The 22184-nt window shown below is 47.0% G+C and overlaps 9 protein-coding genes across 9 annotated transcripts; 4 read left to right on the top strand and 5 right to left on the bottom strand.

Moving 5' to 3' along the window:
• The first annotated feature begins 135 nt into the window (after positions 1–135).
• On the top strand, positions 136–561 carry K444DRAFT_169107 (uncharacterized protein). Its single transcript, XM_024870719.1, has one exon. The coding sequence runs from the start codon at positions 250–252 to the stop codon at positions 505–507; it is 258 nt and encodes an 85-aa protein (XP_024743220.1). The 5' UTR covers positions 136–249; the 3' UTR covers positions 508–561.
• A 99-nt stretch (positions 562–660) lies between these two features.
• On the top strand, positions 661–1184 carry K444DRAFT_607735 (uncharacterized protein). Its single transcript, XM_024879229.1, has one exon. It carries the CDS (start codon positions 742–744, stop codon positions 1162–1164), a length of 423 nt encoding a protein of 140 aa, XP_024743221.1. The 5' UTR covers positions 661–741; the 3' UTR covers positions 1165–1184.
• A 2400-nt stretch (positions 1185–3584) lies between these two features.
• On the bottom strand, positions 3585–5256 carry K444DRAFT_581164 (12-oxophytodienoate reductase 1). Its single transcript, XM_024877731.1, has 2 exons — positions 4494–5256; positions 3585–4433 (listed from the first exon to the last, which is right to left on the bottom strand). The coding sequence occupies exons 1-2, from the start codon at positions 5063–5065 to the stop codon at positions 3773–3775; spliced, it is 1233 nt and encodes a 410-aa protein (XP_024743222.1). The 5' UTR covers positions 5066–5256; the 3' UTR covers positions 3585–3772.
• Positions 5257–5528: 272 nt separating this feature from the next.
• On the top strand, positions 5529–10366 carry K444DRAFT_659476 (xanthine dehydrogenase-like protein). The gene is made up of 4 exons (XM_024886357.1): positions 5529–5945; positions 6002–6095; positions 6152–8476; positions 8597–10366. Exons 1-4 carry the CDS (start codon positions 5669–5671, stop codon positions 10308–10310), a joined length of 4410 nt encoding a protein of 1469 aa, XP_024743223.1. The 5' UTR covers positions 5529–5668; the 3' UTR covers positions 10311–10366.
• Positions 10367–10743: 377 nt separating this feature from the next.
• On the bottom strand, positions 10744–11992 carry K444DRAFT_640183 (Oxysterol-binding protein; the record flags this gene model as incomplete). The annotated part of the gene is made up of 3 exons (XM_024884467.1): positions 10744–11269; positions 11320–11888; positions 11945–11992. 3 exons carry the CDS (start codon positions 11990–11992, stop codon positions 10744–10746), a joined length of 1143 nt encoding a protein of 380 aa, XP_024743224.1.
• Positions 11993–12141: 149 nt separating this feature from the next.
• Positions 12142–14911, bottom strand: K444DRAFT_169149 (HET-domain-containing protein). The gene is made up of 2 exons (XM_024870720.1): positions 12439–14911; positions 12142–12370 (listed from the first exon to the last, which is right to left on the bottom strand). The coding sequence occupies exons 1-2, from the start codon at positions 14496–14498 to the stop codon at positions 12292–12294; spliced, it is 2139 nt and encodes a 712-aa protein (XP_024743225.1). The 5' UTR covers positions 14499–14911; the 3' UTR covers positions 12142–12291.
• Positions 14912–15005: 94 nt separating this feature from the next.
• K444DRAFT_607740 (uncharacterized protein) lies at positions 15006–16180 on the top strand. Its single transcript, XM_024879230.1, has one exon. The coding sequence runs from the start codon at positions 15388–15390 to the stop codon at positions 15763–15765; it is 378 nt and encodes a 125-aa protein (XP_024743226.1). The 5' UTR covers positions 15006–15387; the 3' UTR covers positions 15766–16180.
• A 1894-nt stretch (positions 16181–18074) lies between these two features.
• On the bottom strand, positions 18075–19561 carry K444DRAFT_702168 (uncharacterized protein; the record flags this gene model as incomplete). Its single annotated transcript, XM_024888046.1, has 2 exons — positions 18740–19561; positions 18075–18699 (listed from the first exon to the last, which is right to left on the bottom strand). Exons 1-2 carry the CDS (start codon positions 19084–19086, stop codon positions 18075–18077), a joined length of 972 nt encoding a protein of 323 aa, XP_024743227.1. The 5' UTR covers positions 19087–19561.
• Positions 19562–19983: 422 nt separating this feature from the next.
• On the bottom strand, positions 19984–20741 carry K444DRAFT_659479 (uncharacterized protein; the record flags this gene model as incomplete). Its single annotated transcript, XM_024886358.1, has 3 exons — positions 19984–20240; positions 20339–20596; positions 20660–20741. 3 exons carry the CDS (start codon positions 20739–20741, stop codon positions 20053–20055), a joined length of 528 nt encoding a protein of 175 aa, XP_024743228.1. The 3' UTR covers positions 19984–20052.
• Positions 20742–22184: the final 1443 nt, after the last annotated feature.

Here is a 22184-nt window from a genome sequence, read left to right on the forward strand (position 1 = left end):
AGAAAGGGAAGACCAGGGAGGAGGTGATATGAAGTGGGTCGCGCTATCATGTGACTTGGCGTTTGGTCTAGCCGTAAGGTTATCGAGGGGATCTTGGACCAGGATTCAAACTGCCGTTCTCATCATTTTCCCCATCTTCAAGGCACTGTAGCCTCTGAAGTGACCATAAGCAAAGTTCCCGACGCTTTTACTGTCGCTATCCTTACCTGGATGGCTCTCTTCTGAGACATTCGGAATGCTTCCCTCAAAATGGTGGGATGCCATTACGCCAGTCGGCCACTGAGCCTTGCCGTGGTCTGCTTTCTGCATCTCCAAATCGGGGCCAGCATTCTGTCAAGCAGTGCAGACCCCAATTCTTCTGTTGATCTCTGCTCGGATTCATTGGGAAACATTACAGTGGTGGAGCCTGGCCAATTCATTATAGCGAAGCTTCAATGTTACGGTTGTCCAACAACGGCCAGACTCGAGAATGGGGCCACAAAATTACCCATGAGGAGAACGCCCTAGTATATACTCCATTTTCTCATCTGATCCTGCATATGAATTCGCCCAATTATCGCTGCGCGATCTTTACTTACGTGCCAATTTCTAGCTCTTTAACATCAGTATCTCGAACGATGACACCGAGATCCTCCTCAATTTGGATCCAATCTTCCCCTCCCTCTCGTCCCCTCCGCCGAACATATACGCCCCACAGATCCCCTTGAATTATAGCCTTTCCTCCCTCTCCTCCACAATCGAATGTACGCAACAACCCTGCGGCGATTTAGGCGGCAGATGCGACTGCACTGCGGAACATCTCGGTGGTATGCTCTTGAGCGGCAACATCAACCAGGGCAACTAGACCAAGACTTAAATTCATGGGACAAAGTCCTCAGATTCTTCGGTTTCGAAAGCAAGAAGGGAAGAGAGCCTGATCATGTCGTGTACCTGCTGCCCGAATGGGATTATTACAGGAGAGTGAGGACATTGAAACACTTGCTCCATAAAATGTGGGGAGAGTGGCCTTTGGGGTTAATTGCCATTATTGTGCGCAGTGTATTTGGAGGGTTGGCTTTGCTTTACGGTATGTACAAGTTCACGATGTTGGTTTACAGATCGCCACCGCAACGAGAAACATTGACGACGAAGAGGGTAAGTGGACGAAAGGGGGAGACTCCTTGACGTCGAGGGAGAGGAGGAGACTGCTGCTTGGAAGCAGCAGCTAAGTTGCTGATGAGACAAACCCACTCGATTCAATAAGAACGGAGACAAAACGCTGATGTCTTGAGAAATATGGCCTTGGCTCCCGTCCAGGAACGGATACCTCTGGCTTTGCTCTCTCTTTTTCCCAGTGGATTTACAGAGCTACTTATACGTATCAGGAAGGGAGTGTATTTCCTAATGAGGTGAGCCTGCTTCTCTACCGGAATGTCTACACACTTTCGAACCCTTTCTCTATAACTCTCGCTGCTTTTGTTCAAGCTCGGCTCAAGCTTAGCTTAGCTTTGGTTCCGATCCGCTCACTGTATTTTACGGTATTAGACGTGGTGCAGCTTTTCTATTCGTGATTGAGAACAATACTTAGTTCGAATTTGGGTAAACAATGTCGAATTATACATGAATAATTTCGAGTGAAAAGATGTACAGTACTATATTTAACTCCTCTCACCTAGTCTACGATCAGGCTATCTCGTCTTATACGTCTATCTCCCTACTCTCTTCTCTCATCGCTCGCTCTTCCCCTAGCCTTCCTGGTTTTCTGTATTAAATCCACATTTTACTCTGTTTGATAAAGATCATCGATTTTGAATTGTTATTTGAAGGTTCTTCCTTGCCCTATTCTTATTGTTAATTTCCTTAAAAAAAATTGTCGCGTCAGAGTGGACATTCTGCGTTGGTGAATATTCACCTCAGCCCTCGCCTAGGTGTAGATTCCCTAGCAGTCCCTAACCTTGCAGTCAACTTGTCTCTTCTGAAAGCCTTTTCGATCAACACAAACGTGCATTTCCGAATCTAGATGATCTTCAAAATGATGTCGCCACTCTTCATTTCCCATCCCACCCAAAAACTCCCCACCCCTCTGCCAGCAGATCGAGCAACTGTATATGATATCATGGGGACTTTTCAAGTGCTGTGCCAGCAAGAACCTGTACCTAAGCGCAATCCGAACCATCTTTCTGTGCGGGGGATAGCTTTCATTCCCTTGCAACAGACAGGGTATGTCCATTGCCCCTGAGCCTAATCTAGGGCCCGCTGTGGATCGTTATCCTCGAGAAGCATGATAGCACCGGGGCAAAGTCCGTGCCCGCTTGGTGAGAGAGAATTTGAAGTTGGGAAATTAGAGATTGGCGCGGACGTGGAGAAACGCTGGTATTGTTGGGCAAGCGTTGCAACGGCATCGATTCGAGCTGACTCTGATAGACCAAGCATCGAAGCAAAGTCGGCGTCGGGCATGGCTGTCGTGTTGGAGTTGAGCAAGACAAGCACAGTCCCGATCAACTTCTGCTGCATGTTTATGAGGATCGTAGATAGTGCGTGCCGACATATGTCTGTTCGAAGATCCAAGACGCAGCATTTGGACCCCACGTCCAGCACTTTTACTTTGGTTCTTACCATCTCCAACCGCAGCGCGCGAAGAAGGTCGAACCGACTATTATTTCCTCTCCTCGCGAATAAAGCTGATGTCATTTGACGCATCACCCTTTCCTTACCTATGCGCGCGGGTAGAGTACAGTATTAAGAGATCCGAAGCAAAAGGAAGCAAATTGAGCACTAGCTGAATTAATATTATATTAGCACCATAACCGGAAACGTTATGAATGATGAGGCTGAGTTACGTAACCTTATTATGTGTATATACGTGAATGTGGATCCAAAAGTTTCTCCGGAGTAAGCGCTGTCGGGGCCAAAATAGGACCCCTTATAGAAACAAGACGAAGAAAGCGTAGCCAAGAAGAGCACGTCAGCATTCCGATGTAAGGTTCACTCTTTCACTTCACAACAAGGACTGCGAGTGCTGAGCCGCCTGGCGAAGACCGAGCAAATACATCCCCATTCGCATTCACTCCGCCCTCTCTAAGTTCTCGGGGTAATATTTTCTGTCGTCTTAGTTCCGCCCTCCTTAACAAGCGCACAAGAATGGGATCGCAACACAAAACATAGGGAAGCCCTGTACGTGTATACGCAACTCTCGTTCTACAATGAACAATCCTTCTAATCTTACCAGAACCCCATGAAATTTATAGACAAAAGAATCCGCTCAGCTCTGTTTTACTCCAACACTAAGAGCAGCCGCCGCTGGGGCTGATATCCAAACAAGAATATCATTATTCTCTAACTGCTCTTCAACATTGTTCAGCTTTAGTAATGGTTTCTGAAGCTATGCATTCATACCAGAGACAATACTTCGACCAGGAGGGTGTGGAGCAGGGCCAGCTCTATATCGACCAACAGAGCAAAACGCAAGACTCTTCCAGCTTTGAGAAAGCCGCTTTTGGAAGCGGTGATTCAAGTTGGTGTTGTATCCCGATGCACGCTGCTCCATAATCGTTCGGTCGGTCCACTTTCAAAGAGCCAAGTATTGAGGATGGGCTTGGGATTGGCAAGGAATCGTCTGGATTTAAGAATGTCGTCCAAGCCGGTTTGGTTGAAATAAGCGAGGTGAGATGACAAGAACAAGCGGTCCGAGTCAATCAAGTCTGTTCTTGAAAATCAAATACGCAGCAGTATATCCTCTCTATTCCCTATGTGTGCCAATCGTGAGTCTAATCTCCTCTCTCTCGCAAAGAAATTAAGCACCCTTCCCCTCCCCAAAGAAAGGATAATCAGTATAGCCCTTGGTCTTAGGATCTGCCCCATAAAACGTGCTCCTATCATAAGCGTTCAACGGCAAGCCCTCTCTCAACCTCTTCACCAAATCCGGGTTAGCAATGAACCACCGCCCCATCACAACAGCATCCGCATCCTCAGTCCTAACCTTCTCCTCTGCATTCTCCCTACCAAAGCCTCCGGCAGCAAGGAACCTCACTCCTCCTTTCTTCAGAATATTTCTGAACGGAACCAGAGAATTCACCCTTTTGGGATCAAATTTGACGCCTTCCACCGGCGTCTTCGAGTACGCTGCCAAAGCAGCCATCTTACCGGCCTCATCGAGCTCCTCGTCAAACCTCGGCTCGATCATATGCACATACGAAACTCTATTTTCTTTGGGAAGTTCTGCGATTTGGGTGCACAGGTACGCCCAGTGTTTATTTGGGTTCGAGTCTCGCGTGTCTTGGTAGTAGTTGTAGGGCGAGAGACGGATGCCGACTCTTTCGGGGCCAATTGCGGAAGTGACTGCGCGGATGACTTCAAGTGGGAAGCGGCAGCGATTCTCGATCGAGCCACCGTAGGCATCGGTGCGTTTATTCACATTGTCATGGAGAAATTGTTCGAGGAGGTAGCCATTCGCTCTGAGTTCTACGGTTAGAAGCCAATTGGTACTGGCAAGAGGGAGGTTGGGGAAGACAAACCCATGAATCTCAACTCCATCAAAGCCCGCTTGTTCCATGCACGCTTTCGCAGCGTCTGCGAATTGCTTCACTACATCTGCAATCTCCTCCACAGTCATGAGTCGGGGTGGGAAGTCTGCATACTCATCACCATTGACAGCTTTCCCTTTGATCGGTGTATCACTCGAACTTAGCGTCTGGTGTCCTTCGATGAGTGCCGGTACAGTGCCCCTTCCAACATGCCAGATCTGACAGAAGATGTAGCCCCCTTTTGCGTGCACTGCGTCAGTAACTTTCTTCCACCCTTCGAGCTGGCCTGGGGTGAAGACTCCTGGGATTCCGGGGTAGCCGCCGCAGAGGCGAGAGATGTTTGTTGCTTCGGTGATTTGCAATCCACCTTTGGTTGATCGTTGAGAATAATACTCCACGGCTACATCACCGCATTTCCAGACACCTGGGGACTCAAGGTCGCCTCGCATTCGAGTACATGGTGACTGGACGATTCGGTGAGAGAGGGTTATGGCACCAAGGGGAAGCGGGGTGAAGAGTTCTGTGTCCGCGAGAGGGGGGAAAGGGGGGCTCTGTGATCCCATCGTCGAAGGAAATGGGGATTGGGAGAGAAATTTGGCTGGAGTGAGCTCGCAAGAGCGATGATGTTTTCGGGTGATGAAGAAAGAGAAAGAGACAAGGTGCTGGGGGGATCTGGCCGAGGGACAGATGGCGGTCAATCAAATCCCATTCTTGCCCGTGGGTGGCCTGATATTTGCCGCCAACTTCAAATTCTCATGGAATGGTGTCTCTTCATCGGAGCTCTTCACTCAAAGGTGGTGTACAAAAGTACACTTTAGTCGTCCAATAGTGGGGAAGCAGTAGTGGGGGCGGGGTGCGCGGCCGCATTTCAGGGGTCGTGATCAGGGGATCGTCTCAGCCCTAACTTTTTGTAGCTAGACACACCTCGCCCCACTTCGCCATTCAACCTCTCGCAAACTCGTCCCCTCCTCGCACACGGATATTACCCGTTCTAACTTCCCACTCTTGACTTCAGTGGCTTGTGGCGTGCCCACATTCCAAATCACTCCGAAATCCAGATTCAAGATGTCGGTCAGGTTCAACGCCCTCACCGTGACTTCGCCACGTCTCCTCATACTTCCTCTCTCTCCACTTCCCCCGCCCACCGCCATTTCTACAAAGAGACAATGGAGCTGGACCCCTCGATCACCGCAGTGTTCAAGAAGACGCCGCTGGAATTTTATTTGAACGGCACACGAATACAGCTCTTCGATCCGAATCCCCAATGGACACTCCTCGACTTCATCCGGTCACAGCACGGCCTCAAGGGTACGAAACTTGGCTGCGGTGAGGGAGGATGCGGTGCATGTACAGTTGTCATACAAACTCTAGATACGAGTCGAGAACGAAGTGGAAGAGTGAAGCATCTCGCGGTTAATGCTTGTTTGTTTCCCTTGATCGGAGGTGGGTCTATCTCCTTTTCCTGATGCGGGAGCGGATCGCTGATATTACGAGAACAGTGGTGGGCAAACATATCATTACCGTCGAAGGGATTGGGAATTCTGAGAATCCCCACCCACTTCAGGAACGGATGGCGAAACTGCATGGCTCACAGTGAGTACACATGACCCTCAAAAGTATATCGTAAAAAGGGTTCTGATGAGACTTAGATGCGGATTCTGTACACCTGGTATCGTGATGTCACTTTACGCCATGATTCGGAACTCGTATGTCCCAGCTACGAAGGAGTTCCGACTGCGTGAAAGTGATGTTGAGCTTGAGGGCCACTTGGACGGAAATTTATGTCGGTGTACTGGGTATAAACCGATTCTGCAAGCTGCCAAGACGTTTATCACGGAAAATCTGAAGGGGAAGATTGTTGGGTCCGGCGAAACCGCTGAAGTCTCGCACGACAGCGAATGTTCGGAGATCTCATATACGTCTGAGGGTGCGGTCAAGAGCAACTTCTCTTGTGGCAGACCAGGTGGATGCTGCAAAGACCCCCCCAAAACGGCAGGCAAAAGTTCTCCATCAGGCAAAAGCTCATCACCGAAACGTTCTGAGGATTCTTCAGAAACAAGAAGTATTGAGCGTTCCAGCACATCTGAAAGCGCTATCAGCAGTCCCGACGAAAGCGATTCTGCCAGCATCAGTGGTACCACTTATGGAAAGCCCATCAAATCAAACGAGAAGCAATCTTCAGACGGTACTCCAGTTGAAGGCACGAAAATCGGCAGCCAGCTTGATGCATCAGTTCCGAAGATTGAGCATGGAGTCCCACAATATGACTTTGCTTGTTACTCACCCAATACCGAACTCCTGTTCCCGCCAGCCTTGAGAAAATTTGACCAGAACCCGTTATTTTATGGAAACTCGACACACGTTTGGCTTCGTCCAGTCACTTTGAAACAACTGCTACTTATCAAAGATGCATATCCGTCTGCAAAGGTAGTTGGTGGGGCGAGTGAAGTCCAAGTCGAAGTCCGGTTCAAGAATTCGTCCTTCCCAATTTCAATCTATGTATCTGACATCGAGGAACTTCGTGAGATCGATATTGTTAGCAATGACGTGGACCTCGACACCATTTATGAGGTTGTTTTGGGTGCCAACACTTCACTGACCGATGTTGAAGCATTTTGCAGAGACCTTTCAAGAAGACTGGGACAGCGGGGTTCTGTCTTGGAAGCCATCCGAAAGCAACTTCGATATTTTGCAGGGAGACAAATTCGGAACGTCGCATCACTTGCCGGCAATATCGCAACCGCATCTCCCATCTCAGACATCAACCCCGTTTTGGTAGCTTGTGGAGCTTTTCTGACTGCCCAAAGCAAATCCAGAGTGAAGTTCAACCTGGAGATGCCGACTTTTTTTACTGGCTATCGAACAACTACGCTCCCCGACGACGCAGTAATTACTCATATCCACATCCCACTACCCCCTCCAAAAGCCATAGAGATTACCAAAGCATACAAGCAATCCAAACGAAAGGATGACGATATCGCAATTGTGACTGCTGCTTTTAGAGTCAGACTGGACGACGACGGTCTAGTCTCAGAAATCTCACTGGTATACGGTGGCATGGCACCCAAGACCGTCGCAGCAACATCGACAATGAAAGCCCTTCTCGGAAAGCAATGGCACAGTTCCACCACACTTGACTCAGGAACGGCTGCACTGGCCCAAGAATTCGATCTCAATTTCGGCGTACCAGGAGGGATGCCAACCTACCGCAAGACACTAGCCATTTCGTTGTTTTTCCGCTTCTGGCATGAAGTCATCGCGGACTTGAAATTAGGAAAAGTTGATCCTGATCTAATAACCGAGGTTCATCGTGGTATCTCGTCTGGCTCAAGGGACAATCATAATCCGCATGAGCAGAAAATCGTGGGGAAGCAAATCCCGCATATATCAGCTTTAAAGCAGAACACCGGGGAAGCACAATATGTTGACGATATGCCGCCTCAAGATCGAGAGCTTTATGGTGTCATGGTTCTCTCTAGTCGAGCACATGCTAAACTTGTTGAAGTCGACTGGTCGCCTGCTCTTGGACTAGGACTGGCTATGGGATATGTTGACAAGAACTCGATTCCCAAAGAAGCTAATCTCTGGGGCTCGGTGGTGAAGGATGAACCTTTCTTTGCTGACGGAAAAGTATTCTCTCATGGCCAGCCGATCGGATTGGTGTACGCCGAAACGGCGCTTCGGGCACAAGCAGCAGCGAGAGCTGTGAGGATTGTATATGAGGATCTTCCTGTTATACTTACAATTGATGAAGCGATCGAAGCGGGAAGCTTCTTTAAGCATGGGAAAATGCTGAAAAAAGGTGCCGCCATTGAGGAAAGAATGGAGGATGTGTGGGAGAAGTGTGAGAGGGTGTTCGAAGGAACGACGAGGATTGGTGGGCAGGAACACTTTTATTTGGAGACGAATGCGGCGCTGGTTATTCCAAATCTAGAGGACAAGACCTTTGAGGTGTGGTCTTCCACGCAGAACACGTGAGTACAAGTCTCCTTCAGCCATAGATTATGGGTTCTGGGTCAGGTTTCGCCGGTTACCCATTACCCCACCGATCTCGACCCATGAAGCTTTGGAGCACTACTAACTTCTCGTCCTAGCATGGAAACTCAGGAATTCGTCTCCCAAGTTACCGGTGTTCCCAGTCACCGCGTGGACGCCCGTGTAAAACGCATGGGCGGTGCTTTCGGCGGCAAAGAATCACGCTCAGTACAACTCGCCTGCCTGCTCGCCGTTGCTGCAAAGAAAGAAGGACGACCAATGCGTTGCATGCTGAATCGTGACGAAGACATGATGACAACTGGCCAACGGCACCCGATCCAATCACGGTGGAAGGTCGGCTGCACCTCCAACGGAAAATTGATTGCCCTTGAAGCAGATGTGTATGACAACGCTGGATTCTCGCAAGATATGTCTGGCGCGGTGATGGATAGATGTTGCACTCACCTTGATAATTGCTATGAGATCCCGAATGTACTGATCCGGGGACATGTGTGTAAGACTAATACACACAGCAACACAGCGTTCAGAGGATTTGGTGGACCGCAGGCGATGTTCATTACGGAGAGTTACATGACTGCTGTCGCCGAAGGTCTCCACATCCCCATTGACGAACTCCGCCTCAGAAACCTCTACAAAGAAGGACAACTCACCCCTTTCCTCCAAAAAATCGACCAAGACTGGCACATCCCTCTTCTCGTCTCCCAAATCCACCAAGAAGCCAACTACGACGCTCGTCTCGCATCCATTCAAAAGTTCAACGCCTCTCACAAATGGAGAAAACGTGGAATCTCCATGATCCCAACCAAGTTTGGATTGAGTTTCGCAACAGCACTTCACTTGAATCAGGCTGGGGCTAGCGTGAAGATCTACGCAGACGGTAGTATTCTTCTGCACCACGGCGGAACAGAAATGGGTCAAGGACTCTACACGAAAATGGTGCAAGTCGCAGCCCAAGAACTCAACGTCCCCATTGACGCAATTTTTACGCCAGATTCCACGACCTACCAGATCGCCAATGCATCCCCGACTGCGGCTTCATCGGGAAGTGATCTCAACGGCATGGCGATCAAGGATGCTTGCGATCAGCTAAATGAACGCTTGGCCCCCTTTCGAGAGAAGTTTGGCAAAGACGCAGACATGAAAACACTCGCACATGCCGCCTATCTCGAACGCGTAAACCTCTCCGCAAACGGGTTCTGGAAAATGCCTCGCATCGGTTATACATGGGGTAATTACAACATCGAGACACAAAAACCAATGTACTACTACTTCACGCAAGGCGTAGCAATCTCTGAGGTCGAGCTCGATGTCCTCACTGGCTCACACACTGTTCTCCGCACAGATATCAAGATGGACATCGGAAGATCGATAAACCCTGCTATCGACTACGGCCAGATTGAAGGAGCGTTTGTGCAGGGATTGGGCTTGTATACGATGGAAGAAAGTCTCTGGACACAAGACGGGAAATTGGCGACGACTGGGCCTGGGACATATAAAATCCCTGGGTTCAGCGACATTCCGCAGGAATTCAATGTCAGTTTTTTGCAGGGCGTGGAATGGGGGCATTTGAGGAGTATCCAGAGTTCTAAGGGTGTTGGGGAACCGCCGCTGTTCTTGGGTGCGAGTGTGCTTTTTGCGCTGAGGATGGCGGTTATGAGCGCGCGGAAAGATAATGGAGTAAATGAGCCGCTGGTACTGGATAGCCCAGCGACACCGGAGAGGCTCAGGTTAGCAGTGGGAGATGAGATATTGAAGATGGGGACGGTGGTGCAGAGGGAGGGTGAGAAGGGCTTTTTTGTGACCGTTGCTTGATAGTTTACTTCTTTTCCGTAAAATTTAGACCACAACGCTTAGCATGTGTTTCCCTTCTTCTTACGTTGAGATTAATTATGATGCACGTGAATTCTCATATTTCTTAGCATTACCCACCCCCTCTTTTTGCCAAATGGAAGGGATCCAAATTCGACCAGTCCTGCACTCACACTGTGAAATCTACGAGAATAGTGTCTTTAAGATGGATGCGGAAGATCCACTTCATACTAAACTCTATCCCAACTCTTGCCGGCCAATTCACTCATGCACTATTTAAACGCTTCGGCTACAAACCATCCTCGTTTATCTCATAGCTACTGGGGCAAGAAGATGCGTAATTTGATATATAACAAATCTTGAAACGGGTTCTACTTTCTCTATTGACTTTTCTTCCATTCTATCTTCCATCCCTCCCGGATCGCACAGCATGCTATCATTGAAGTTGTCCAACATTCGGTTTTAATGATCCATGAAACGGCTTTTCGATACCCTTCCTCAATTTCTCGTGATTGAACTTCCACATTCCAGATTGCGAGGAAAACAGACCATCTTTCATGGGCTCTGTGGCCAAGTCCTCAAGTATCGGATCTCTCGTCGTCTGTAGTCTCGAGAAAAACAAGGGCTCCCACTTCACACCTTTTTCCTCCTCACGCTTTCTCATTTGTCTCTGCGCTTCCTCGACCTTGGACTTTTCGTCAACTGTTCTTTGCATATCGCCGTTGTTCAATGCAGCAATGACACCTGCCCACGCTTTGCGCGATTCCCATTCGTCTTGCTGCTCCAAGTCTTCAACTTTCATAGGGAGCGACTTTATTGCAGGCACATTGATAGTCTCGATTACCCGACCATCGTCTCCGCCTTCGTAAATAGTTACCTCGTCATTCCACTGCCCCGAAATCGTGAAGAGAGGATGCTTCTTGTCTCCGGTCGGTTCCTGCTTGAACAGTGTGGCATGCACACTATTCTTCTTCCCCCAAGCAGTTTCTTCCCCGAGAAATCAATCTCGGACACGAATCCCGTGGATGACATGATATGATATTCTCCATCCAGTTCCGGATATGTGGTGCCACTCAATATACCCTTGATCTTGACATCCGCAAGAGGAATCAGGTAATCCTCCTTGTACGCATCGAGATGGAGGATCGCATGGCCAATTTGCTTGACGTTCACGCTCCCATTGAAGCTGATCTCCTGGCATGCGTAGCCTTCCGCCCTGATACCAGCCTGATCATTCCATAAATAGCATGCCGTCACCGGCGGATGATGCGAGACTTGCTCCGCTATCAATCTTGTGCCATCTTCTCCTTGCGCGAGAAACAGCTCGCCTAGGAAGGCGTTCAATGGTTTCTTGACACCTTCATTTTCAGCCCGTCCGCCGTATTGCTGATTCTTAAGGCTCGTTAGAAACCAACGTAGCACCAAGAGCGCGCGTTTGGCAGGGTCAGGCTCTGATGCCGGTGCCAGGAACTGTTCAGGATGAGAGGCCCAGTATGATGGGAACTCGACCGTTGATTGAGTTGCGAGGACGAAAGGCGGGGCGGTGATGTTTGAGAGGTCACCTTTGATGACTGCGATTGACTGTGTTTTTGTGAGCTGTTACGAAGGGATGTGTTAAATTGAGGAAAATGACGCACTGCTAAGAATTCCTTCAAGCTAGATCTATTTCCCTTGCCAGTACTCATTTTAACTGAATAAATTGGTGATGATCGTCAATGAAGTTGAAGGGAAGTAAGACGTTGCGGAAGGCTGGGATGCGCCAAGGGCATGTCATGATATCATGCCGCGAATAGACAATTTTCCCAACCGGCGCTACCCGGTGCTAGCCAAGGCACGTATTTGAGATTGTTCCTGCATCTCATCGGGTTTTGGCGCCATCTCCATATTCCAATAAACCAGCAGTTTCAATCCTCCATTCACATGCTCCAAGACCTCACCCCTCGCCCCAAGCAAATCCCTCATCAGGGATTGAAAGCTCAAAGCACTAACAAAGAGTAAACTCCACTGTCAATGTATTTGTGTCCATGAACTCGCCATCCATTATGCCATGGATATAAGCTTCGCTGTTCATGCTAGTCGTCAGAACACTGCACCTGCGAGAAGGTAGTGGCAGGAAGATGTGATAACTCACCCGATAAGCTGATATCGACCTTTCCCATGTGGTCTAAGTACATACGGTACTTGAGCACCCAAAATAATACACACAATGTCCCCTTTTGTCATAGCCGCCGGGCCCAAACCCACATATCCATTTCGCGTCCTGAAAGGCCGTCTGCCATACATCTGCTGCATAAAGTTCATGTATGAAACCCCAGCTCCCGTGTCTATAGGAAATACAAAGCTGCTATCTTTCTCCGAAGGCACTTGGGGCATCACCACCAACCTATAGAGACGCTTGAATAGAAACCGCAGAAGCGCCCAAAACAGATAACCCAGGACACGGAGCAGGAACCACAAAACATGGAGCAAGACAAACCTCCGCTTTTGGGTTTGTTTCTTTCTCGAAACAGGAATACTTTTCTGGACCTCGATCCTCCGACACACTTCTAAGTGGACCCCTCGACTCTGGTTTGTGGCTCTTCGCGCACTTGCAACTTCGTCTTCCCATTCTTTATCTCCGATTGGAGTCCGCCATCTTGCTTCTTCGATTACACTAGGGTCCAAAGCGGTTCCTTTGCTCAGAGCATCGTCAAAGAAAAGGTTGAGCTCCTGAATAAATGGACTAACGATCTTCATATGGAAGCCTCTGCTTGAAAAAAGCTCTGACTTCTTCAGTTCGCCTCGGTGGGTACCAGATCCGGGTCTTTCCTCCCATACTCTGCCTATCACCTCCACATCATCGACGAAAACTCCTTGCAAATTGACACACCCCTCTTCGTTGTCAATATGGCCAATTCGCGCCTTTGCGCCTCCTGACGCAGCAAATTGACTGGACGTAGAGGAGAAGTTACTTCCATATGGGGCTTGTATATAGCCAGTCCAATCCGGGACCCAGCTCGGGAGCTTGAAACACCCCTCCGATTTGGGGAATTGGCAGAACCATAGAAGGTCCACCTGTCCAGATTTGAGCAAAGCCCTTGCGACCTCGATAAAGACCGCGGGCAATTCTTTCCCATATTGTGGTTGTATCCCCAACTTATCTGCGTTTTTGACCAGTCCGAGCAGGCCATATATCTTATCTCGATCATCGGTAGCTTGGAGTCTCAACCTGTGGTTGGAATCCTTGACGACGTGCGATAGCTCCAGAATGCGAAGAAATCCATGCCCACCAGTGAGTTCTTTCTGGCACTTATATTTGTAGCTTGACGACAGCATCTGAGTAGCAGCTGAATCACAGGGCGCTTTTTGCAGGACCAGAAGAGTTCGAATTGTGAAAAGTTTTGCAATCAAGTGGCGGGCTTGGAATTTCTCAGCCTTGTTCAGGATATAGAATGCGTAGAATTGGAGAGCGTTGCGGAGATGGTCGTATGTAATTCTTTGATGTCCGCATACAAAAGCCACAGAGGAGGCAACAGAAATCTCTTGCACCACCCAGACTCGCGCCCACCAGGGGCGAGCTACAAAAGAGCGCAGACTTTCTGTCGGAATCGTGAATCTGGGGCCTAAGCTTCCTGGTTTGAGGAGCTCAGACAAAGACACTTCGAAGGCGTGAGCCACCTCAGAATTTGATTTGTCGCCATTCAAGAGCCCAGCCTGTGACGCCTGCTTCCCGACTTCATTGAGAATCTTAAGCAAGTGGTCGCTTCCATCAGTTGAGGGTCCCAGCCATACGAGCACATCTCTGGCTTTCTCGTATATGGTTCTCATCAATGGCACTTGTAAATCTTTTTCCGATATGTCATCTTGGTTGATGCACAGTTGATCAATCCAAAGAGTGATGCATTCGGTCGGCTGACGGAAGTTCAAGAGTGCCGCCTCAAGACTCGGGGTTATGAGGATTGAAGTTTCACCATTGGCTGGATCACCCTTGTCGTCTTTAACAATGAGCCGGGAAGTTCGACCTTGAGTGCCCCAGGTATATGATAAGGCCGTATATTCGGGATTATCCTTGAGGGAAGCAGATTTTAAGGTGCAGCGTAGCTCGAGCTGGTGCGAATCATGCTGCTCTGATGTTGTGATGAGAGGAAGGAGGCGTACAAGACGGATTTGAGCTTTGGGACCTTTCAACGGGCTATATGTGTAATCTTTCATGTTGAAGGTTCTTCTTGGGGATCTTTTGAGAGTTGAGGATGAGGTTGTCGACAGATGTTGCAAGCTCGGTTTCAGCGCCCCGGTCCGAAGAAAAAAAAACGCCACTTGACTCCCAATCGGAGAAGCTATATTTGGGTACGGTTGGCTTCTCTATACCTCATCCCCAAATCCTTTACAGCCCACCAAACACTCGTCAACCTCGACTTTCACGATTCTCTCAACACGCCAACACAGATGCGGCTTTTCCACCCACAATCCAGGGGTCGAGGTCGCCGGTCCCTATTCGACCAAGTGCGACGTCGCTTACCCTCCTCCCTGCCCTGAACGCACCAACTAAGAATCGGTTCAACTTCCCTCCGCCCCACCCGGTAAAGAGTCATCAAACCCTTCACGCACCTCGCAGCTCTGCCACATGCACACCGAATTGGAACTTTGTGGGCCTATGAGGCAGGCTGCCATTTTCTATACAAGAGTTGCTTCTCCAAAGCCGCCAGTGTCTGGGTACTAGTGCATGGCTCAAGGGGTCCAGAAATTGTGCTTACGGCAAGGGTGGTGTTGGAAACCCTGTCAGTGAGTCAGGCATCCATTATCTATACAAAGGCTCTTACCTCAAACGAGGCTATGTCAACGTATCAGTCGGGCGTCATGCCAGGCAAGAATTTGCTTTCAGTAAGGTTCTTGGAAGGGCAGTTTGTGAGTCAGGCTGCCATTTGCTGTACCCCCAGGCCGCCATTGATAAGTGGCTTGTGTTTCCCCTCTAGCTTTGCTTCCTCAGTCGTTCAAAGTTCACCTCTCAAGGAGACGTCTAAATCCTTTTTCTGCTACCTAAATATCGAACGAATCAAAAAAACTAGAAACAACCAAGCGGCTTCTATACACATACTATACAATGGCTCCATCCGCAGTCCTCAACCTCCCTTCCAGCCTCCTTGCACGCACTCTTCCCGACAATTATAGCGACTCCTCCAACTCACCTGATACCTTCGATGGTCCCTCTACCACAACACACAACACGGCCGCAAAGTCCAGCGTAAATCTCAGCTCGGGAGCGAGCGCCGCAATTGCCGTTGTCTTCGTGCTATTCGTGCTCTCGCTCACAGCTACCATCTGCGTCTGCGTCAGGCGGTCGAGAAGGAGATCTGGGGAAGCAGCGGAGAGTAGGGAAGTGGAGATGGCGAGTACTATCGGTGATGCAGAGAGTACCTTGAGCATGGAGAAAGGAGAAGTGAAGAAGCCCTCGAGGGCTTGGGTTCCATGGAGGAGATGAGTGTGGTTACATGACAACTTATTGCATTGGTCTCTGCGGCGAGACCATCCGTTGCACCGCACGAATAGTCCTCTATGGTTATTCCTTCGACGCCACTGATGACAACTTCCTCATCTATAATGTTTGGCATGTGGGGTTGGTGATATGAAGGACCGGAGAGCGTTGAGACCGAGAATCTCACAAGGGAAGGATCTAAAGAAACAGGGAAAAGGATTTCTTTCCTCTATGATGAGTTATTTGAGATTGATCGGTAAACCCATACCGTTTTTTGGGTAACAGTGCTTCTCTTCAAGATATATGTCGAGTCAGGATTTCAGGATAATAGGATTGGGAAGACTGCCGATCTTAGTTCGTGCATTACTATTTACATTCAATCTGATCTTGCTTACTATCCTTACGTTTCAATATATCGCCCATCTACATCATTATCTCTCCACTCCGTCATCAATGCTGAAGTCCATTGTCCTCTAAGAAATACGTCTTCTCATGATCTCAGTCTTTCCGTAACATGGAAGCCAAACCTTGTTTAGCTACAAGGTGGGGGGACATCTGCACAGCTACAGCATTGATCAGCGCAGAATGGCAACCAGAGCATCGACAAAACTATTGACAAGCGTCTATTAGCCTCTCACACTTGACACCTCTACTGATACCGACTCGTCTCCATTGCCTACCTTAGTTGCTCCTGGCAAGTCGCTTGAGCCGACCCCCGGGGTCACCATACATTGGATCAACCCATCTTGAGCGATATTCAAAGGGTGATCAAAGATCAATTGCTCAACACATTGACTCGAGTTTGTCGAAAATCAGGGGCTGTGCGCTCTGTGGTCCACTTTTAAGTGGGGATGTAATCTCCAGAGTTTTAAGGAAGCTGGAGCTTCCTAGAAAACACAACAATTAAGAATTCAGTTCAATAGAGTTATTATATTGAAACAGGCGAGCGTGAAGCAGACTTGTAAGGCGAGTTTGAAATGATCAGAGGCTACCGAGGGATCATGACTAGAGGAGTACAGGGGTCGAAGGAAGAGTCTCGCCGTGTCTTAGAATTAACGAGTTTGCCTACTTTATTGAATATGTATCACCTCCATCAAGCTCAATTTATTACGGAGATGCTGAGCATCCATACCTACCCACCTTCGCGCTCGTCTAATAAATGAGTGATATTGAAAAGAAAAACAGTGTGCCACTGCAAATCCCTGCAACGCCCCTGTTCTGCTCGCATAGCATTCCTAAAACATAGGTATATGCCCAAAGCGGTAATAATAGAAGGTCAACTCTGATTAGAATGCATAAGTACCCTCTCTGGGCAAACCCTAGAACAGATGCTTATTGTGACAGCGGAATCAATGCAATGGTCGAAGGCTCAAAGTTTAATAAATCTCATGTATTTGAAACTACTAAGCTGGAAAGCAAAGAAGGGAGGAATGCCTTGACCTTTTAGTATTATCTTGCCCAAGAATTCTGGCTTAGCTCCGTTTTATACCTGTTTCCGATTCCCTATTCCTGGCAGATCATGCCATTATACCAGCTGTCACATTACCCTTCCCTAAAGAAAAGTCTAAATGCCCTTATTTAGGGAATTATTTAGTCCCAAAAAAAGAAAAAAAACCATAACTATTAATCCAATTTTGTTCAATTCCAGTAGCTTACTTAAACTCGAAGCATAATTTTAACTTTGCCAAAACAACCCAGTTTCTAGTATACTCCGGCTAACTCTTCTTATTTATTACTTGTATTATGTCTATATCCATTTTAGTAATATTATCTGAAAGTACTATATAAGCCTATAGCCAATATTAGAACTATTATTATTGGGTAATATTTAAATGGAAGTAGTAAATCAAGTTTATTTATTAAAGTAAGCTTTAATATAATAACTTACTTGGCCTTTTTCTTGCTTGTAATAGTAATACTTGGCTTAATTAAATTATTTTTAAGTTATTTAATTAGATATTGGGCCTTCTCGAGCTTAATATAAGTATTATTAAGTTACTAGATTATTTTGGCAACTTATATATTAAGGCCAAATACTTAAATTACTTTATTATTAAGTTCTCGAACCTTAAACTTCAAGATTCTTTACTTATAAAATCCTCTAAATAACTTTCCGACTTTACTAATAGTATTATATATTAATTTATTAATATTTATAAGGCATTTGCCTTTTGCTTTAGTAATTAGAATTACTTACTAGCTTTTATACAAACAAGCCGTCCAGCGAAAACCTTGACTGGCCAGGGCCGACGCCCGACGATAGCTTAACCTTTCCACCGGGGTTTGAAAACCGTTCGCTATCTTTCAAAAATACTCTACTCCTTGTCATGACCTCTGGACTGGGATCCTTTCTGTAGAACAATAGAAGATCCAGGAGCTCGAATGAAAGAGACACTAGAGAACAATCTCCAAACGTTTCCAATGACTCCTGATTTGGAATTCATGCCAAGAACACCCAGCTCCAGGTGGTTGCTCCGTTCAAATCGAGCCTCCAATTCGTCTGAGGTGAACTGTGCCTTGCTGATTGGGTTAGCGAAAGTTAGCTCTGCTTCCTCAACTTTGTTGAATTTGATGTGAACGATCAGTGCTGGAGAGCTGATAACCAATATCAGGAATTCTTCTTGTTCATCTTCAAAGGCGACTTGAACATTCGGCTCTGCGATGATTGCTTCACGCGATAAGACTGGATCGGTGGGAAGCTTGAGGTGAGGCAAGACTTTGATTGATAACGCATCACTCGGATACCGTCGAGCATCATTGCTGGCCTCGCCGTCAGGTAAGATGGGACCGGGTCGCTTTGTCTGAGCACAGTATGCCGTGCAAGATAGGAAGTTTTGGGCCAGTCCTGCGCATATCCTCGTACCATGATACCCGTTGTATGCGGAGTGCCGAGAGCATGACCGACTTCGGGCAAGAATGCTCCTTGTCCAATGGATCGAGCTTCCCATATGATATCTCATTCATTGTTGTTATTGCTCACATCGTCTCCTGGGACAGCAGTGTCAAGCAAGCCGCTTGCAACTTCCTCCAGGAACCTGGGCCAGCTGTAAGTGAGGTGACTTCCGAACATGCCGAGAGAAATCTCGCTGGGGTTGGAGCAGCCAAGTGCAGCATATCCAAGAATGTTGAGTCTAGGGTAAGACCTGTGACAATTGGATGTAAAGAGGAGGCGAAAGGACTTCTATGCTTCTTCAATTCTATAGTGAAGTGTTGGTGCAAATCATCCCTTCGCCGGGCTTGCTTGTTTTGTTGAGCAACTTGAGCATCGCGAAGCTCTGCGACCGTTTTGTCTGATCGAGTAAGATGGATCTTGACTGTGGAACTCATATGGCTTGCAAGTGAGTCGTAAGAGCCCGACAAGAATTCTCGACTCAATGCCCCCGTTGTCCATTCCCATCAAGGCGGAAAGATCGACGCTCAAGACCTGTGACACGCATATCCTCGGAAGTGAGAGCTTGCCACATGTAGGCGGTCATGCGAAACTTATTGATGGCAGCATCCAAGTCCGAATGGGAAGATGAGAACCCCCCCTCGCTTCTGCGTATCGTAATCAATGAGGAGTGGAGAGTACTTGGCGAGCAGGACTGCCAAATGAAGTGGGGGAGTTTGGAGAAGAGGAATATAGTTGAGCGTCAGCTCCGTGGAAGCTAACGCTGGCCGTTTTGGAAAAGTTACAAATTGAGTTCGTTGAATCCGCACGAAAGATTAACTAGAGCTTTGAAGCTTCCTTCAGAGACTGGCCAGTTTGGGTTGGGAAGCAGGCGAGCCTAAAGAGTCTCTGGATGTGACATTAAGGAAGTCTTCATGGGATCCAGTCGAAAGACATTAGCCAATAAGAAGTATTACTCACTATAACGTGGAAGTTATTAGTCAGTTGAGTGGAAAGGCTCCGTACTTGGTGGACAGTCTCCTCTCCGGTGACATTGTAGCACGTGATAGTGGATTGGATTGGTACCATCACCTTAAATGACCGGTTTTTTGAGGAAGTAGGAGAAACAAAGGAAGAGAAGAAGGGAAGGAGACGCGTTATGCAGAATATTTGAGGTGAACTCTGGACCATGTCGAGTCGCGAGTGACAAAATAGGCAGCCAGCAGCACAGTTGGAGACTGTGCCCAAATAGCGTAAAGTCCCAGGCCCTGTGGTGAATGCGTCTTCGCTTAGCAGTCGGCTCGGGGGTAAAGCCCCCTTTCAGGCAAAGCACAGAGAGAATTATCAATTTATAACCTCACTTAAAATACTCACAGCGGCAATGGATTGCCTGAAAGCCGACCATACAAATAGCGCTTCACCCATTATGCAATTGGAGTCTGCCAGTTGAACAAAGTAGACACAGTACTACCACCCGCTGTTGCGTCAATTTCGAGCTTCTGAAAGACCATCGCGATGGACTCAACCATCTGTGTTGATCCAGCCCCATATGAAACGCTCGTCAAGCCTCCGTTTGTGAGTTTCCAGGCGAATGTGGTGGCCAGATTGCCATCTGCGAGTTCAAAAAAGTTAGTATCCTAAGTCCAAATAAAAGAAGCAGTACCGCATTGGCAAGCCCTACGCTTCCAAACGAGGTATAGCAATACTGACTCGTGGCTGGGTCTACAGCAGTGATCGTGGCTTGGAAGATCTCATTCGTTGTCAAGGCTTGCATTAATAGAGGTGAGGACATGTCCATCTCCTTGTACAGCGACACGGGGGTGAATGTAGATTTGCCGGTCGGCAACCCTGAGGCAATATCCCGAGGTTCCGAAGCTGAGAAGTTGAAGCCCAGAATTTGGACAACGTTGGTAAGAGAGGTGACGTTATTGTGATACAGCTGTCCTTGTTTCATTCCTTTCAATGACACTGTACAGTAGGTGTTTCGTCAACTCAAGTCGACGAATGCGAGGGGGAATAGAGACGGCTCACGATAATATTTTGGCGTCGCAGCGGCTAGAACCGCGGGCCACAAGAAACAGAACGAGAGAACAATGCTCAACTTAGAAGGCATAGCGGATAATGGAGATTCGGATAGTCAAAAGAGGAAGGTTTTCTTTTCCTCGACCACACCTGGTATTCGAAATAACGAAAGAAGGGCGGACGCCTTTTAAGATTTTTCTGGTTTGTTCCCTTAACTTTTTAACGCCAAACGCCACATCAATCTCCTGAGCCCGAGACAGTGCAAAGTGGAGGAATCAGCTGTATCCAATCAGCAGCTTGGGAACTCAGCCACCTTCCTTCAAGCAAAAGCAAGTTTTCGGAGGTAAGCCCAAGGCTGAGAAACCATTAATTATTGGATACATCTAAACGAAGGAATATTCCAAGCGAGAAATAATTGGACCACGAAAGAAAATGGTTCATTGGAGTCAGTTGATTCAGTTGTCTTAGTGGTAAAAATATACGAACCTCGAGTCCCTCGACTGCGGCCAATCAGGAGACTCAAGGCCTTCTGACTTCTCATGGCCGGGATTTCTTACCATTATAGGTTCCTTGTCAAGGTACAGTCGGTCCGATCCAAAAGCGACAAAAAAAAAAAAAAAACCACTATAATACTAATTAATATAAATCGTATTAATTAAAACTATACTATATACTATAGGAATTAATTCTATATTCTCAAAATTATAATATCTTTATTATTAAGGAAGTTATAATATACGCAATTAAGCGAGCAAATATTTTTGCGTTTTATATAGTCGTTTTTTTACTTTGGTTATTACGTAACTGCCCCCCTTAGTTAATTGCTCTTCTATAATTATATTAATATCTTAATAACCATAAACTCAATTTAGTGCCTCTTTTATATACTTCTAATAGCTACTTCTATAAGCCTTCAGAAATACAAGCAAGCTAATTCGACTCTTGATTTAATTATAGTTCTTACTATAGCTAAAGAAGCTGCAATCCAAGTATCTATTAATAAACGGTATAGGAAACCCTCTAATATAGAGGACGATTCTAATAAATCAGATATTAAATAAAATAACGAAGTAGAGCTTGAAGATTTGACTCTCTTTTAGGCTTAGCGAAAGCTTATTATTAGTAGTAATGAGACGATTATTTTGGAGAAGCCTATATTCGTATAGCGAGAGCAAAGACTTATAGAGCAGGCTAGTAAGTTTCTTATCTTATTTTATTATTTTTATATTATAATATAAGTATACTAATATTATTTCTAGCTTCCAGAGGCTTATATATTCCCAAATTAATAAAGGAATTAGTAAAGCCATTAAGAACTTAATAAAAACATATATATAATTAGAGAGTAAAAGATACTCAAGTTATAGAATAATCTAGTTGGCTTAAGACCCCTATAATTATACTATCTTTTAAATAAAAGAAACTATAATTCGATATTATTAGGAGGTTAATTAATATCCCTAGGAATATGTAATTAAGGGAAGAATAAAGGCTTAAAGATAAAGATAATAGAATAAACGAGCTACTTTTGGAT

This window comes from Hyaloscypha bicolor (assembly GCF_002865645.1).
Source record: "Hyaloscypha bicolor E unplaced genomic scaffold K444scaffold_15, whole genome shotgun sequence".
NCBI lineage: Eukaryota > Fungi > Ascomycota > Leotiomycetes > Helotiales > Hyaloscyphaceae > Hyaloscypha > Hyaloscypha bicolor.

What these genes read in the sequence shown, in the direction of transcription:
- K444DRAFT_169107 (XM_024870719.1), top strand. Translation starts at nt 250, where the DNA reads ATGGTGGGATGCCATTACGCCAGTCGGCCACTGAGCCTTGCCGTGGTC.
- K444DRAFT_607735 (XM_024879229.1), top strand. Translation starts at nt 742, where the DNA reads ATGTACGCAACAACCCTGCGGCGATTTAGGCGGCAGATGCGACTGCAC.
- K444DRAFT_581164 (XM_024877731.1), bottom strand. Translation starts at nt 5,065, where the DNA reads ATGGGATCACAGAGCCCCCCTTTCCCCCCTCTCGCGGACACAGAACTC. An exon ending in GATGGAGTTGAGATTCATGG is followed by an intron (nt 4,434 to 4,493) that starts GTTTGTCTTCCC and finishes CGTAGAACTCAG; the next exon opens with AGCGAATGGCTACCTCCTCG.
- K444DRAFT_659476 (XM_024886357.1), top strand. Translation starts at nt 5,669, where the DNA reads ATGGAGCTGGACCCCTCGATCACCGCAGTGTTCAAGAAGACGCCGCTG. An exon ending in TTTGTTTCCCTTGATCGGAG is followed by an intron (nt 5,946 to 6,001) that starts GTGGGTCTATCT and finishes TTACGAGAACAG; the next exon opens with TGGTGGGCAAACATATCATT. An exon ending in TGGTCTTCCACGCAGAACAC is followed by an intron (nt 8,477 to 8,596) that starts GTGAGTACAAGT and finishes TTCTCGTCCTAG; the next exon opens with CATGGAAACTCAGGAATTCG.
- K444DRAFT_169149 (XM_024870720.1), bottom strand. Translation starts at nt 14,498, where the DNA reads ATGAAAGATTACACATATAGCCCGTTGAAAGGTCCCAAAGCTCAAATC. An exon ending in GGTCGATATCAGCTTATCGG is followed by an intron (nt 12,371 to 12,438) that starts GTGAGTTATCAC and finishes TAGCATGAACAG; the next exon opens with CGAAGCTTATATCCATGGCA.
- K444DRAFT_607740 (XM_024879230.1), top strand. Translation starts at nt 15,388, where the DNA reads ATGGCTCCATCCGCAGTCCTCAACCTCCCTTCCAGCCTCCTTGCACGC.